At 37.6% G+C, this 17,280-nt stretch overlaps 1 protein-coding gene across 12 annotated transcripts in view; it reads right to left on the bottom strand.

Annotated features, from left to right (window-relative positions):
* Positions 1–17,036, bottom strand: part of LOC127941480 (transcription factor 7-like 2) — a 51,241-nt gene extending 34,205 nt beyond the window's left edge. For 3 of the 12 annotated variants that reach the window (XR_008149033.1, XR_008149032.1, XM_052536545.1), the window contains exons 1-4: positions 16,695–17,029; positions 16,544–16,610; positions 15,750–15,853; positions 13,233–13,268 (exon numbers count right to left, since the gene is read on the bottom strand). Coding sequence is in view for 8 of the 12 variants with exons in the window: in XM_052536545.1 (XP_052392505.1) it covers positions 13,233–13,268; positions 15,750–15,853; positions 16,544–16,610; positions 16,695–16,877 (390 nt within the window). In the remaining 4 variants the exon portion in view is untranslated. Of the gene's footprint in view, positions 1–13,232; positions 13,269–15,749; positions 15,854–16,543; positions 16,611–16,694 lie in introns of all 12 variants that reach the window. The other 9 variants (XR_008149031.1, XR_008149030.1, XM_052536550.1 and 6 more) reach the window with 8 other exon arrangements.
* Between the last annotated feature and the right edge of the window lie 244 nt (positions 17,037–17,280).

The raw sequence follows: 17,280 nt of genomic DNA, 5'->3' as shown, positions 1-17,280 counted from the left end.
TTATAATGCATTAAAACACGTTAAACAAACTTTCAAATATTATAATGCATTAAAACACGATAAACAAACTTTCAAATATTATAATGCATTAAAACACGATAAACAAACTTTCAAATATTATAATGCATTAAAACACGTTAAACAAACTTTCAAATATTATAATGCATTAAAACACGTAAAAAAAACTTTCAAATATTATAATGCATTTAAACACGATAAACAAACTTTCAAATATTATAATGCATTTTAACTATTATATATGAAAAAATATAATGCATTACAATGTACATTATTAATACCTTTATTAATGCATTAGCATTATTCATAAAGGCTTTAAGTAAAGCGTTTCCAGATTATTTGCAATAGTGCATTTTGCACCGTTACTGAAGAAAAGCAATAAAGCTCATAAGGACTGTAAATTTAGCAGGTTATTAAGACGACAAAAACTACATTATGTTTCTCGATTGCTCTTCATTTTGCTCCTCTGCCACCGATGCTTCATTAGCAAATATGAAACTGCCCGTTTTTTTCACATCCCAAATCGCTCAAACTCAAATCACGTCATAATTACGGCTTCCCAATCTCGTACACCGGAGCTTATCGTACACACACCTTTCCTTCACAGCTCTGTCGCCAGCAGTTATGATGATGATAATTACAGCATCACAACAGAGCAGTAGCCACAGATGAAAGAGAGCGGAGACGCTATGAGCTGAGGTAGACGGGAACTGTTGGTGGTAATGCCTCTGGGAAAAAGTGTGTGTGTGTGTGAGGAAGTGTCATTGGAGGGCTCTTTACTAATGGCTATGACATCAAAGGCTTGAGCCTGAAGAAGAACGGGGGAAGTGTGAGAATAACACCTAATACTCCCTCAAACACACAGAGAAACCAAGTTTTAACTCTGAACTCACAGATGAGGTTATCACGCTCCATCCATATGTTAAACATAAACATAAACCTTCCGGTTCACATCACTTATACCTTCTTGTGAAAAGTGCTTAACTGTATTGAATGTGCACTTTACATCTTAAGTCCATTTTTTTTTAACTATACGTGCATATCATCTAATATTAATGAAATAAAAGGCCACTTAAAGTGAAACTTCCACGAGTATGTTCCTTAACACTTCAAGATATAAAAGAAAATTCACCAAAAGTAAATGTTAAATAATTGTTTTAATTATATTTTGTTGTGGTATAAAGAAGTACTCTTTATATTGATGTGTTGGCCAATATTCTCAACCTTTCGGACTCTCGTTGTCCACAACAATATTCCAACGGGCCAAAAGCCTATGATTTCTGTAATTATTGCTCTATTTAGTGCCGTTCTTCTTCACAAGGTCCTGGTCATTGATCTTACTAGTACTTCAGATACCTAGTCGAGACAAAAGCTCTTGATCAATTCTCTTACAGCAGACCAAACAGCATTCAGAAACCAGCATTGGATTGGATTTTATCCATGGGGAAATAATTAGATGTTCAAAAGATCCACTACATAAAACTTATGTTAACACTTTAGTTTAGAGACCAATTCTCACTATGAACTAGTTGCTTATTAGCATGCATATTACTAGCATATTAGCTGTTTACTAATACTTCTAAAGCATATATTAATGCCTTGTTCTGCATGATCATATTTTAGATCATTACTAACTATTAATAAGCAGCAAATTCGGAGTTTATCGAGACAAACGCCATAGTTAATAGTGAGAATTGGATCTTAAAGTGTTATCAAAGTTACATTAATAACCAAGTCCATACAGGCATCCTGGTACAAAAGTGTACTGATTGAAGAACAGTAGTGTTGTAATGTATTCCTAGCTCTTTTTAACATGCAAACTTTATGAACAGACACTGATTAACGCAGAAGACAATCAGAGCAAGTTATGAATGCATTCCCAGCGGTCATGTTCGTCAGAGCTTATGAAACTCATGACCAGAGGGGACAGAATAGGTGTCATTTCACAACACTGTTCAGCAACGAGGCTGCTTTGATTGTCACAGACTGAAATCATATTTTCAAGATCGGATCATGAGGAATGTGGTTTGAGCGTGGAAGAGACAGATCTGTTGAAATCAGAGAGCCGCACAGCCTCAAATATGCATGGACGGGGGAACCAGGCGCTTTCATGTAGTAATTTATTCCCTCTGATTAATTCGGGTCGCTCTACTGGATGGTAGACCCACCCTCTGCACCCCACACAACAGAGCCCTGTTCCCATGGTTACAGCACCCTGTGGGGTCCCTCCTCAAACCTGTGCTCAGCGACACGAGGAGCGCAGACGTCAAAAACCCGAGCTCACTTCAGACCTGTTCTCAACCTTTCTGACTCCAACAGGGTCCATGATGATCCACACGCTCCATGATTTACTGGATTAAGACCTTTCACAAATATCTGCATTCAATTTATAGCCAACTAATTATTTTACAGCTTGGCAAAACTCAATTTATACTTGATAAAATATTATACACTAGAACGACATATGATATTAACGGACATGGCTTTTTCAGGTCTAGAAACCCCACTTTTCTAAACAAGGCTTACTCATATATCCAGGTTTTTCTTTCTTTAAAGGAACACAAAATTAGATTTTTAGCCGAATGTTCAAGCTGCTCTTTTTGATATAATAAAAGCGGATATTGATTCAAATGCGGTTTATTCACCCCATGCACAAACCAATGATGTCTGGGTGACAATAAATATTGCAATTTTGAAAATTCGAATGCGATTGAGAGGGAGATTTAGTTTTAAAGATCAATTCTTGCTATTAATTAGTTGCTTGTTAGCATGCATAATACTAACATATTGGCTGTTTATTAGTACTTACGCAGCATAAGGCATTATTATATGCTTTATGAGCGCATATTTACAATACCGTAATCCAATAACTGACTTGGTAACTATAAATAATCAGTGAATTAGGAGTTTGTTCAGAGAAAACTCTTAGTAAGTAGTGAATTACCAGAGATTTTAGTGCACTAGAATTCAGGCCCAGCAGTGGACATGAAGGAAAAAATACAGCAGAAAAATAGTCCTGTAGAGATTTCTAAGCTTGCATTTTTCTAAAAGGAGACATTTTTCTCTTTTGGCAGCATGCAGACGTTGTGTTTAGTTCTGAAGCAGAGCTCGGTGTGACGTCAGTTCACTGTTACTCATGAACCTCAGAGATGCTTTCTGTCCACTTGTGATTCTAATTATCAGCGCTGAGCTCAAACCATCTCAGATGTGGCTGCAGATATCAATCATATTAAACCAGAGGAAAGCAGCTTGAGGCGGCTTGATCCTGTGGCTTCTTTATGAAGAAAATGTTTTCAAATGCTTTGTATATTAGATAACCAAACTCCCAGTGCAAAGGCCCATATCTTTTGATTTATACTGCACAGGAACAAGACTGTCATCGTGAGCAGAATAGAGAAGTTATGACATGTGTATATATGTACACATACATACTGCTGTTCGAAAGTTTATTTGACCAAAAATACTGTAAAATATAATTATGTTCTATGTGAATCTCTGTTAAATGTCTTTCTGTGATGCGCAGCTGAATTTTCATCATAATTTCTGCAGTGTTCAGTGTCACATGATCTTCAGAAATCAGAATAATATGAGGATTTATTATCAGTGCTGGAAAAAGTTTTACATTTAAATCTAAATTTAAAACATTTAAAATAGAAATCTTTTCTAAAAATGTATGTCTTTATTATCAATTTAACAAAAAACTAAAAAAGTACTGAACCCCAAACCTTTAAACGATAATGTATATTGTTACAAAATAAATCTTTTTTTTTTTAATAAAGGCTGTTCTTTTTTATTAATCAAAGAATCATGAAAAAAATGATCACAGATTATGAAAAAACCCTCTGATAATAGTTTTCAACATTGATAATAAAGCAGTATATTAGAATGATTTGCGAAGATCATGTGACACTGAAGACTGCAGAAATTATGATGAAAATTCAGCTTTAAATCAAATACATAAATTAGATTTTAAAGTACATTAATATATATATATATATATATATATATATATATATATATATATATATATATATATATATATATATATATATATATATATATATATATATATATATATAGACTGTTGTTAATCTAGCACTAAATTCTAATCTGGTCGGAAGAGGAAATCAAGTCATAGGAACTTTCATCTGTGACATCACTTCCTGTTAGAGAATGAGATAATACATCCTGACAGGGATAATACATCCTGTGCCTCTGTCACAGATCTTCAGTGCGCTGCGGTGACGTCAAACACCCACACGCTCCGAGCTGCAATCAAAACAGGTCAAAGTGGCTCTAATCACGTCCGTACGTCACAAAATGTGAGCTGTTTGGATCTGGATTCATGAATATCTTTTGTAAAAAAGTCAAGAAATTTCTTAGGATAATTTGTAAGAACACTAGCAGATCAACTCAATCATAAACTTCAGATAAATCATCTCTAGGTGACACGCAACACTTGAAGCTTTGGCTTTTTATGGCACTATTATCATTGGTAGAAATTAAATATAGAAACAAAATTTTGTTTTAAATAAGAACACTTTCGTTAGCCAAAACCATTTCAGTATTCGAAAAAAAAAATTTATTAATAAAATATTTAAATAGGAGTATGTAATATGATGTGTAGTATGATAAATTATAAGAAGTTCTTAAGAATGTTCCTAAATGTAAAGCTTGAAAACTAATAAATATTTGTTCTTGAAGACGACAGGCTTGGGAGTGTCTGTGTTTTAAATAGTTATTTTCTGACAATCCTGTCTCAGGATGAGTGTTCAAATCAGCAAAAAGTCCTGTCAGACTCTCAGAAAGGAAAGAAAAAGGTACAAAAGCTGACACTGGGATGTTGCCTTCTCAAACTTTTCCCTATTGTACCTTTTATGTACCGTTATGCACACTTTCAGATGTTTTTTTTCTAAAGGTACCGTCCCAGAGTCAGCTTTTGTTCCTCTTACTTTTTCTGAGAATGCATCATCATTACATTATCAATATCACTTTAGACTACTCGTGCACATGCCTAGTTAAAGTAATATTTATTAAATGCAGCTAGTGTTATCCTGTAATGATTTACATTCAAAACAACCCAATAAATTCACTAAACACCTTGGGGATTTAAGAGGAGTTGGAGGATCTTTTAACTTTAAGACGTTATGGTGATTGTTAACAATATTCTGCTCTGAAATGTAAATTCTTCTTAAAGGGACTCTCATGCCGTTCCACACCTGTACGAGTTTCTTTCTCTGCTGAACACAAACGAAGATATTGAGAACCGAACGGTTGCTGGAAGTCAATGGGGACCAGAAACTGTTTGGTTACCCAAAAACATCTTTTGTGTTTAACAGTAGAAACAGGTGTGAACACATGTCCCTGTGGTCTTCTTATCTGTGGATGATGGTGTTCAAGTTGTTGGATCTTTTTACTTTCGGTGTCATGTTCCAGCAGGTGAAAATTCACTATGATATATAAAATAGGTTGACTTCATTCCAGACATCCTGCACAAGGTGTGTTGTGATGCAAGCTCTAGTGTGTTTGATTAAAGGAGCATTATAACACCTTCACACATTAATCCAGCTCGCATCAATTAAAGCCTCGTCCCATTCGCTCTCGAGTCTGCAGCGTGATCCTCTGCTCTTTAATCTCTCCTCGTGTTTTTATTGACTGGAGTATGGATTTGATGTTCAGACTTTCATCTCCCACAGCTCTGAGAGCTTGTCTTATGTAGTTTATTTAACCCTTTCATGCAGCAGAGATAAGATACATTAGATACACGCAGCTGCACAACAGGCACATCTACTGTATATATATATATATATAGCACGGGGGAATTTATATAAATGTCTCTTGGTGATACGCAATGCTTGATGCTTTGGCTTCTTTAAGCACTATTTTCATTGGTCGAGATTAAATATTAACACTAAATTGGCCAACATGTCAGTACCACTTAATCACTTTTGATAGCAAAAACTATTTCAGTATTTGAAAAATAAAATAAACAAAATAAAAACATTAATAATAATGAATGCATTTAAAAGTGCATGATTTACTTTTGCTGGTTTTTGTGCTTAAATACAAAATCAATACCAAAACTGTTAATAAGGTGAATGCATAAAACTTTAACAGTTTAATTAGTTTTTTAAATGCAAATCAAATGATTTCTTTTCCTAATGCTGCTAACAGTGGTTTACTCTGATTATGACTGAAATGAAATGATTGATTATACTTTAAACCTTAAGTTCAGTTGCTGCTTTAAACGCTTTAGTTGAAGTAGGTGGAACGTTTTACAATGCACCAATAATTAAAAGATAAATCATTTAAAAAGCAGTTATCTGGAGCAGATATGCTGCTTCTGTTGGGTTTGCACTGAAATAGGCTTCGACCGAATTCACCGCATGGGGATCAGAGATCTTTAAGGATGTGGTCAAACGGTCTCAACAAAGAGGTATCAATCAAATCAATCATTTGGACAAATAACACAGCAGGCCACCTCACCATGTAATTTTCACATAATACAGAGCCCCTATGGACTGCAGTGCACTGAAACTGGGACGTGACCCTCTCCTCCAGGCCCTCCGCCCCGCTCCCAACACTGCATCTTATTTGTCCCGCGGTCAGGAGCATTGTTTGATGATGATTTGTAATGTAAATATGAGGTTTTCTGCCTCCTCCGAGCGAGCCAGCTCTGGATTCGCCTGCCTCTGCATCCCATAATTAGCAGTGACTTCCACGAGCGGCATCCCGGAGCCGAGACGCTAATGCAGAGCAGCTCCGAGCTGCCAGTGAACGTCTGTCTGACGTGCGAGCGCGGCCGAGGTCTCTCATGCGGCGCAGGAGTCCACAGCGTTTCATTAAAGGCCAACAGCAACATGGGAAAGAGCCGCATGCAGAAGCACGGCCCGGCTGTGACTCGCTGACGTACAGACAGACACATCCTCATCCTCATCTTCATACAGACGGGACGAGGGTGAAAAACCTCAATCTAGTGTTGATCAGTCGTCTGGCACTACATTTTCTCCCGTCTAAATTTGCAGTGTTTTTTTTTTTTAATGATACACTTTAAGAAAGGTTTATAAAAATAAAGTCCCAATGTACGGTCTTGCTTTTTTACAGGTGCTTTACCCACATGTTGAAATGTGCACAAATATTGCATTTTAGGGATTGAAGAAAAAATTATGCTAACATGACGTTATCCATTTCTTCAACTTTACATATTATTACTACTTTCAAGCATACATTATACACACACACACACACATAGAGAGAGAGAGGGACAGAGAGAGAGAGAGAGAGAGAGAGAGAGAGAGAGAGAGTGAGATGTAATTCAACAGAGTTACTATATTTAACTGAAACTGAAATTAAAACCATTAAAATAATTTTGTTACTTAAAATAAAATAAACATTATAACAGAAATATATACTGTAAATAAATATATATATAATATATATATATATATATATATATATATATATATATACACACAAGATTAATATATATATACACAATTTCAGCAACATTTGTATTTTTAATTAAGTTTATCCTAAATAAAAATAATAATAATTAAAATACAAAACTACTTGATACAGACATGTATAAACAACAAAAGTAAAAAAACAAAGTATAAATGTCAAAAAAATAAAAATAAACCTTTAACTAAATTTAAAATGGAACAAATGATTAATAAAGGCTCTAATAGCATCCGATACAAAAGAATTACACTGAATTCTACAAATTAAAATAAAAGTTTGAAATTTAAGTGAAAGATTTATGTGTTAATCCCCATAATATTCTAACCATCGGTAATGTTAAAGAAAAACTTTTATTTTTTGTCTCTCATAGATCTTAGAAAGGAAATATAGTGAACACGATGAAAAAAAAAATTGTGTAGGCGTTACTTTAAAACTTATTTTTTTTAATCAGAAACTTGCTAGTGAATTTCACAAGAAACTACAACCAACACAACACTGAAATAGTATTCTCTTCTAAAACATACTTTAAAATTGTATCTTTATTTATAACGTAATAGTGAACACAATTGTTGGCCGTGCAGCTTCGTAGTGTGACGTGATGAAAACAGCACAGTTCCCTCAGAACGTCTGGCTCGTACATAACCAACACAAATCCTGTCATAAGTGGAGTTAACAACACATCTTCAAACGGCTGGACTGTAGGCCAACAGCAGTACAACACCGAGACGGTGAAGCTGTGTTTGCAGCGCTGCTTTGTTTTTCAGGTGAGGAGTGAGGCTGAGTCTGGTCTCTTTTTCCATGGTAAACCACAAGACCTTACCGCACAAAACTGTACTCAACAACCAAACACAAACAAAGCTCTGTCAAAACACGCCCGCCCACCCTTTACATCCCACAGTCTCTAGCAGAACAACACGACAGCCCCCTAGACCACCGCGCATCTGTCCCAAAACCCTCTCTGCTTTCCTTTCATCACAACATTTGGCTGCAGAAGATTTAATTAAAAGCAGGAGTCGCCATAAACGAACGACGAGCGAGGCTCGGATCTAAATCAAGAGCAAAGACAGTCACAGTTTGGATCTGACACATTCGGCAGGGATGAATGACACCGCACCGGTGCCTCTGAGAGGCTGGGATGATCTCAGCCGGCTGTAAATCTCACTCACATCTGTCAGGAGATGAACTTCATCGACCGTTAAACGACAGGGAGTCGCCACAGTGCCTAGGACGAAGCCTTTACACCCACACGAAACAGTGCACGGTCACTCTGACATCCGGGAACCAGCTCCAAACAACACAACACAACGGTGCAGATGCTGACATTTACACAGCCACAAAGAAAGACCGTAAAGTACATCAATTACATAAAACGCCACTCTATATCTCCAACAACATGTCTGAGATTTAAATGATACAAACATATAATGCATTGCAATCTGAGTCATGAACAAATAAACGAACGAACGTCTCATATTTGAGACTCACTGATGATGTCTGGATAAACAAGTAAAGCCATTATATATAGAGTTATTTTTTAATTTACTTTAATAAGAAGATTTCCCAGCTAAATTATTGTGCAATTACACTAACAGGCCTTTTAGTTTTTAAAGTATCAGCTATCAATGGCATGCACCATTTTTTGCTGGAAATGTCTGATCCTATTGAGGCCTAAGAAATCATTTGGTTAACGTGCATGAAATCTTTCTATGGCTACAGTCCCTTGTTCACGGTCATCAGCACACGGACACTCGAGCGCCAAACACACGCTTCGCACTCCTCTGGCCGTGAAACAGTTAAGGGAAAAAAGCGAGCGCCTTTGACTGTTTAAAAGTCGTTCGCAACAAGGTGCACCAGGTGCACCGCGTGGTTACAGCCTCTGTGTTTACTGCTGACTCCCTTCCGCAAGAAAGCAGTTTGGCGCCGTGTTTACTCCACACCCCAGCACCCACACCTCCTCTGAGCATCAGATAAGACACAGACAGAGAGAGACGGAGGGAAACACTCGCGTTCTCCTCCTTCAGCGGCTCCTGCTGCACACACACCAGCGTTTGCATTGTAGTAAAAGTGCAGTTGCACAAATACTCACATGCATAACCACAGCACACCTCACCTTCACTGCACTCTCACTGAGACAGAGAAACCTCGCGCTGAGATCACTGAACACAGGATGCAGGATGTATGTCACCGGCATCGCGGCTCACGCGTGTACTGATGAAAACAAACGCACACGCCGTTTTCTGAAAGAGCGATGAACGCGCCATTGTCGTCATGTAGCTACATAGTTGTTCATGAAAGCAGAGAGCGGGGGGTTTCCCTGAAAATCGTTGAAACGCGCCCCGTAAACCTAGGTATCAAACGGGGACTTCTCAGAAGAGACTTACTTTTATGTTTGTCATTAAAACTTTATGCGTTCCTTTTTTTCAAGAGATCCAAGACCTCGGTCCCATAAGCAGAGGGCTATATTTAGAAGCGAAATGCTTTCCAGTTGGCTCGGCACGATTATAAGTGGGGGGAAAAAACCACACGGAAAACCATGTTCCATAACATCTGAAAGGCAGCGGGCTGCAGATCTGGGATGTCCCTACTTTTAAAGCAATCGCTTTGCGGTAGTTTCCCAATGTTTCGCCTCCGGCTGAAATTAACGTCTGTATTTCCACGAGCCGCAGGTACAGCACTCGTCCTCTCTCTAGAGATCCACAATCCTGTGAGCAAAACCAGAAACCAGATTTTTAACTTCTGAGTGGTGCACATCTGACGGTCTCAATGCAATCGTGTCACAGATAACCCCAAGATCACAGGAGCGGCACAGTGATGTGGTCAACGTGTTTCTCATTAACTCACAGATCAGGATACACTAGAGAGTGCTGACACCATGCTAACCGTATATGAAGGAGGTTAGTCACCCATCCTGTTAAACTCTGTCCCTAAACACACAATAATAAAAGGAGACAGCAGCGAGTGATTCAAGTACTTCAGAAAGCTTCAGAAACAATTTAATTATTTCAAGTAGCTCGAACATTTGTTTTTAGTGTTATTTCATGTGAACTGAACAAGAATACTCCAAATGTGTTTCTAAAAATGTTACATCGCACATTGTTGTGCAAGTTCCCAGCATGCATCACTGCTTGAAAAAAAAGTATAATTCTGTGGTATGTTTCTGAAAAAATTCTGGTAACACTTTATATAAAGGACCAATTCTCACTATTAACTAGTTGCTTATTAGCATGCATATAACTAGCATATTAGCTGTTTATTGATACTTATAAAGCATATATTAATGACTTATTCTGCATTGACTAACAACTACCTTAATAATTATTAATAAGCAGCAAATTAAGAGTTTGAGGCAAAATCGTAGTTTATAGTGAGAATTGGTTCCTTAGATAAAGTGTGGCCAAATTTATCGTTGCTTTATACTTTACTGGATTCATTTTTGCTGTTGTCAGTTTTAGTTGGTTCATATTTTTGATGATGAACATTTGTCGATCAACGGTGACCTGATGGATCTATTAAATTCAGGGATATACTATATGGTTTAATAGTCAAATATTACTCGTATCATGAAGTTAGCTTTGAAAATCAAACCAAAAATTTAAAAGAGGAGCTAAATGCTGAACAATCTTTAGTTACTTTCACAAAAACCTTTAAAATTTTAATTTATTAAACCTTTAAATTCAAATTACAAACTTCAATTATTTAATTTATTTGATTTAAATAGTATTTCGAAATAAAGTTCTATTCTATTCTAATATATTTGACACCAGATCTACTCAGTCCGAATCTTCCAGGCCGATCAATGCAATCCAGTAGCCAGCGATTATCTTAAAGGCACAGTTCACCCAAAAACCAATAATCTCTTCCAAACCGGAGACGTGATGCTTCATTTCTGTGATGTAACATCTGCTGCACCATGACATCGTTCAGACCTGTCCTTCTTGGTCTTCGCCCCTCATAAACACACAACCAGAGAAAAAGAACAGGAACTATGAATTCTGGGACACATGCTGAGTTTGTCCCACAAGAGCAGGCACTGCACTTCCCACTGTTGGGGTCAGCCAACGCCCCCAGCACCCCGAATTAGTGCCGGGCCAGACCTACTGGAGCCTCAGCAGCCACATGGGGCGGCACACATGGGTGTGATCACACGGCCTAATCCTGCTCCCATCTGATACCCATCTACCAGCAGCACGACTGCCACAGCTGGGTACGGCCCAACACACACACACACACACACACACACACTTGTTATCACAGGAGCCTCTACGGAGCTCTAAGACTCTGCATTTCAGCTGAAACCTTGCTCAGAACAAGTGGGAATCTACTGTGAAATTATGACGAAATGATTTAACAGAACAGCAGCGTGATGGAAAACGGAGCAATTCACAAATGACTGCTCTGAACTCATCTAGGACACATCAACTGAGTCAATAGCACGCAGGAATCAAACGCCGTCCTAAATAGACGAAGCCGAAGTAAAACAGGATGAACTTTACATCTGCACACATACACAAACCTACCATTTCTGGGCTGTTTGCATTGGCTGAAAATATTGATTTCTCCATTTGAATCAATCTTCATTTTTGATTTGCTTTCTTAAATGCCAAGATTTAAGATTTCGGTCTGTTTTCAGTTGATACATGAACAAAACTACAAATACGCTTTCCGCTCTGTTACTTTTGATATGAAACTAAGCCTCAGCTTTCAAACACACATCTGCTGGAAGAAAAACTGCAGGAAGACGTCAATAAAACAGCTTGCAAATAATATCATGTAACATAACAATGAAAGCCATTCAATGTCCATAAACTTGTTAGTTAACTAAAAAGATATTTCTAGAGGAGCATTTTGTTAAATATATGCAGTATATTACATATTCATCATATCTTCACATAAGCCGTTGATTACTTCTTTGATTTTATAGTATTTTTATTTCAATTATATTATTATTTTAATTATTGTATTAATTATTTAATTTATTTTATTAATTATTTTACACACACACATATATTTATTGTCCTTACTTGAGCTCGAGAAGGCTCTGGAATTAATTTCTGGTTGTTAATAAGTGAAAAGAGCATGCAGTTTTATATGACAGCCATAACTTAAATTGTTTATATTTTTAATACCAAATTGGATGAGCAACAAGTATATCATTAAATATAATATTATATATTAAAAAAAAATATTATTATAATTTTTTTCACCTTGAGGGTTAATTATATCTAAAAATAAACGGCAATTAAATGTTAACTTTAATATCGATGCATTAACTGAGAGGGTACTGTATAGTTTACATCCTAAGTTCAGAGATTGTGATTGTGAATATATATATATATATATATATATATAGGTCGGGGGGGGGGGGGTAGCTTCACACACCTGGGTGAGAACAAAGGGTCATCTAGACAAAAAAACCTGTTCACATCACACATGCGTCACTGTCGCGAATGACATTGATGAGTGTCAGAAAGCCAGAGCCATTGCCTTGAGGTGGGGGATTTTCTTTCACTTTTACTGCACTTTAGTCGAGACTGATTCATTAAGAGAAAGACATGACGACAAGACGTACAGTAAAATATAAACATCAATATGAAATATGTGCCAGGCAACAGTCTCATGAAAAATCCAAATGCAGATTTTAAGAAGTAGGAGTCTTTGGATTAATTAGTATTTTTAAATCAAGGTTCTTTTTCCTGTGTTTTATTAAAGAGATAGTTCACCCAAAAATGAACATTCGGTCATCATTTACTCACCCTCATGTTGTTCCAAACCTGTAGGAGTTTCTTCCTCTGTTGAACACAAAAGAAGATATTTTGAAGAATGTTTGGAAACAGAAAATCGCCGGTACCCATTGACTTCCATAGCATTTTTTTTTTAATTCCATGGAAGTCAATGGCAACCAGCAAAGATATCATGTAGAAGATATTTTGAAGAATGTGTATACGCAAACAGTTGCTGGTCCACACCGAATTCCATAGCATTTTATTCCCGTGCCATGGAAGTCAATGGCTACCGTCAGCTCTGTGGTTGCCAACATTCTTTAAAATATCTTCTTTTGTGTTCAACAGAAGAAAGAAACTCATTCCGTTTTGAGGGGGGAGTAAATGATGACACAATTCATTTTTGGCTGAACCATCCCTACCATAAAAAGGTTAAGGGTCTCATTTCTTCACCGAATTCAAATCACAAAGTTAGTTTTCGGACACTTAAAAATTAACGGAAAATTAACCTATGAACAATTGACTTTAACTTTAACCTTTTACAGTCCAGACACTTTTACAGCTGCAGCGTCTGCCGCACACCTCGATAAAAGTCTGAGAAGAATTTGCTTGACATTTCTGACTTCAGTTCTGCTCTTGCGTGGACATGTTGGAGCAGGGCTATGAGACAGTTTTAAACACCTGTCTCTCTCTCTAGCAGAGGAACAGACACGACCACACCAATAATTACAGCTATAAACACCTGAGGAGAGGCGACGTATTTCCCGAATATGTCCGCCTCCATAAATATCTGTGCAGATTCATCCGCAGGCGCTCACTTCAAAGACCTCTGAAATCGGTTCTCTTATTAATATTTGTATTTCAACATGATTTGGTTTTCTTAAAGCTTGCTTTCTTTGCAGTTGTGATATGTGTTGACTATGCCTTCAGTCTTCTGATCTACAACAGGCGAGAAGTCTTCCAGCGGCCCATTGTGTGCCGAATCAAGTGGCAGAATGGGTTAAAGAGCTTTTTTCTTCAAGAGGATGTAATCCAGTGTCTGTTACTTATCACTGTCAGTCAGAGGAGCGGAGCAGAGCTGCTCTGGATGGATTATGACACAAAGCCAATGTTCTTCTATTGTATACGCAAAGACTAAAGGCAGCTTGAACCATGAGCTCATGTCGATCGGGGCTTGTTCAAGACCTCACGGTCCCGGGACGAGCAAGAGCTTTAACTTCAATCAATCGTTTCTTCTTTGGGAAAGAAATACACTTGGAGTTTGAATTATGAACATATAAAGGATCCCCGATTACTGTAAAATCAACAGCTTAGCTCTGAGTCCCAATGCCATACATGACTAGGAACTATAAGCTTTACGATTTAGGGACTAATCACAATTCTTGAATTTGGAAGACGTTCTCATTTCTGTTCAGCTGGGATCACTGAAAACAGCATTAAATGATTGAAGCATAAAAAAACTCAGTTTCCTGTAAGACATCTCTGTAAGACACCCACATTCACTGATCAGCATTAAATGAACATTATGTTGTCATTTACTCTCCCCATTAGAAGATATTTAGAAAAATGTTGGTAGCCGTTGACTCCCATAGAATGAAAAAAAAAAAAACGAATATGAAGTCAATGGCTACCGGCAACTGCTTGATTACCAACATTCTTCAAAATATTTTATTTTGTGTTTAAAAAAAATATTTTTTTTTTTTTACAGGTTTTGTGCAACTTCAGGGAGAGTAAATAATGACAGAATGTTTATTTCTGGCCGAACTGTCCCTTTAAGAAATACCTGGAAGAGACTTCAAAAAGTCCCAAAACTTTTATGTAGGGCACAGTTTCAATAAAACAAGCACTGCATGTGCATGAAACAACTCAAAATATGATCTGAAGAACTGGTGTTACAATTGTGCAATTACAACTTTATAACTACACTTTATTTTCTAGCACTGTACGAGCTCAAATCTGGATTTAGTTACTGCACGCACGTTTTTCTTTATAAATACACTTGCATGAATAATCTCCACACAGTCACAATGCAATGGTGACAACACAACAGATACAAGACAAACAGGACAATGATGCCATGTAACATCAATATTAAAAATGATCTGCACACATAAATATAGATTTGACCGTTCATGTAGTGCACCATTGATTTACAGTCAAAGGCATCGATATGCATGCAGTTACAAGCATGCATGCAATGCAAACTCACACGCATATTTCTCAAAAGTGATGACTTTAAGGAATCTTATGACTTATAGAACCATGTCTGAATATCCAAATGTCAAAACTGCTCTTCTGAAAGGCATACGGATCACAGTATGCATTATCAGATCTAAAGTAATATATGAATGTCTACTGATTCAAATCGTATTGAATGGGACTCTCCAGCGCCCTTTTCTCAAGTCCTCTCAAGCTGAAGGGTAATTACAGGCCTGTCTCGGCCGTTCTTCTGCGGCCCAGAACTAACCAGACCTTCAGAGCGGTTCCCACACACCTGGACTCTAATCATTAAATGCTAGAGGAATGACAGCAGAGTTGGCATGAACTTACAGATGGAGAGACGGGTCCGTTCGGGAGATACGGCTCGGGCAGCATCAGGAACGGGTATCCAGAATACGACGCTTTATACATTCCTCCATCTTGATGTTTGGGCACTTGAAGAGAGAAAGCGGGACAGAACAATAAAAGTTGTGAAGCTATCAAATGTGTAAGGTGCACAAGGTGGTCATACTGAACTGTTGTGGGTTAGTTTGTTGAATGTGTATATATATGATTCTCTTGTGAATATATAATGATGATCAATCACAGATCCTCTTCAAAGCGGTTTCAGTTCTGGAGCACAAATAACGGAAACAGATCAAACAGGCTTCAGATAAAAACTGCTTGTTTAATGATGCAGATTTCAGGTTTTCCCCCCAAAAAAGTCCATCAGTTACATCTCAGACCCAGTTGAAAGGTTTTTTTTCTTTCCCAATTCAGTTTTTATCAGACTTGCACAGATGAGACGTGAGATTATTTTAAAACACAGAAAACTCAGATAAATGTAAAAATAATAATACATTTGTACTTTTTTTTTAGTAAACATCTGGAGACAATTATGCCTCCAAACAAAACTAAGCAAAGCCACATGCACAGATTTGTGTAAATAAAGACACACGAGCTGTTGCTTGTAGATAAAGGTAAAAAAATAAATAAAATAAAAAATAAAGCGGACTAAAAACTCCGACAAATAAAACAAACAAAGCGCGCATGGTTTGAACAAGAGAAACTTTACATCATTTCGAGCACTTCTGGGGACTGGTGTGTGTGTGTGTGTGCGTGTGTGTGTGTGTGTGTAGTCTCACCGTCGTCCAGATGTTCTCGTTTATCGGTGTAGATTCTCTGATCTTCTTGCTGTCCTCTTCTGATCACCTGCTCATCACAAACACACTTTATTCCACGCGCACACACACACACACACACAGTTCACTTGAATATGCTGCTGAGGGGTCTTACGGCAGAGTTTGAGTTCTGGCTGATTTCGGACTCGTTGACCAGGGATGATTTGAGATCAGCCAGGTCGCTCTCCGTGAACGCGCTCTCCCGGATCTTCTCCTCGTGATCTCCTTCATGTTTAAACGCGATCATCTCATCATTCGCCCCGAGATCATCTCCCCCTCCACCGTTCAGCTGCGGCATATTCACGCGTTTAAACGAACTTTATCAATCTACTTTTGATTGTTGTTGTCGCTGTTTTCCGCGCTCAGACGAGCGTTCGAGACTCGCGCGAGAGAGGAAAAGTTCTTTATGCTGTGTCGATCCGCGCGACTTGAAAGTAACAAACAGTCGCGCTTTAGAACTGCGAAGATCAAAGAGACCGACGCGTGATTGACAGCTGCGATGAGCCGAAGGGGGGTCAGCTCTTAAAGGAACACGCTTTAGTTTCGGGGCTTTTTCAAACTCAACGCATAACGTGAGAAACAACTGAAAACATTTGATTAAAGAATACTTTAAATAAATGATACTTAACACTAGATGTTTACGCTATTTGTAAATTATGAATAATGTTAATGTTTTAACCTTTGAGGTAACTAAAAACACT

The sequence above is a fragment of the Carassius gibelio genome, chromosome A21 (assembly GCF_023724105.1).
Source record: "Carassius gibelio isolate Cgi1373 ecotype wild population from Czech Republic chromosome A21, carGib1.2-hapl.c, whole genome shotgun sequence".
NCBI lineage: Eukaryota > Metazoa > Chordata > Actinopteri > Cypriniformes > Cyprinidae > Carassius > Carassius gibelio.
The sequence above is the reverse complement of the archived record's forward strand: the minus strand, read 5'-3'. Positions and strand labels throughout refer to the sequence as shown.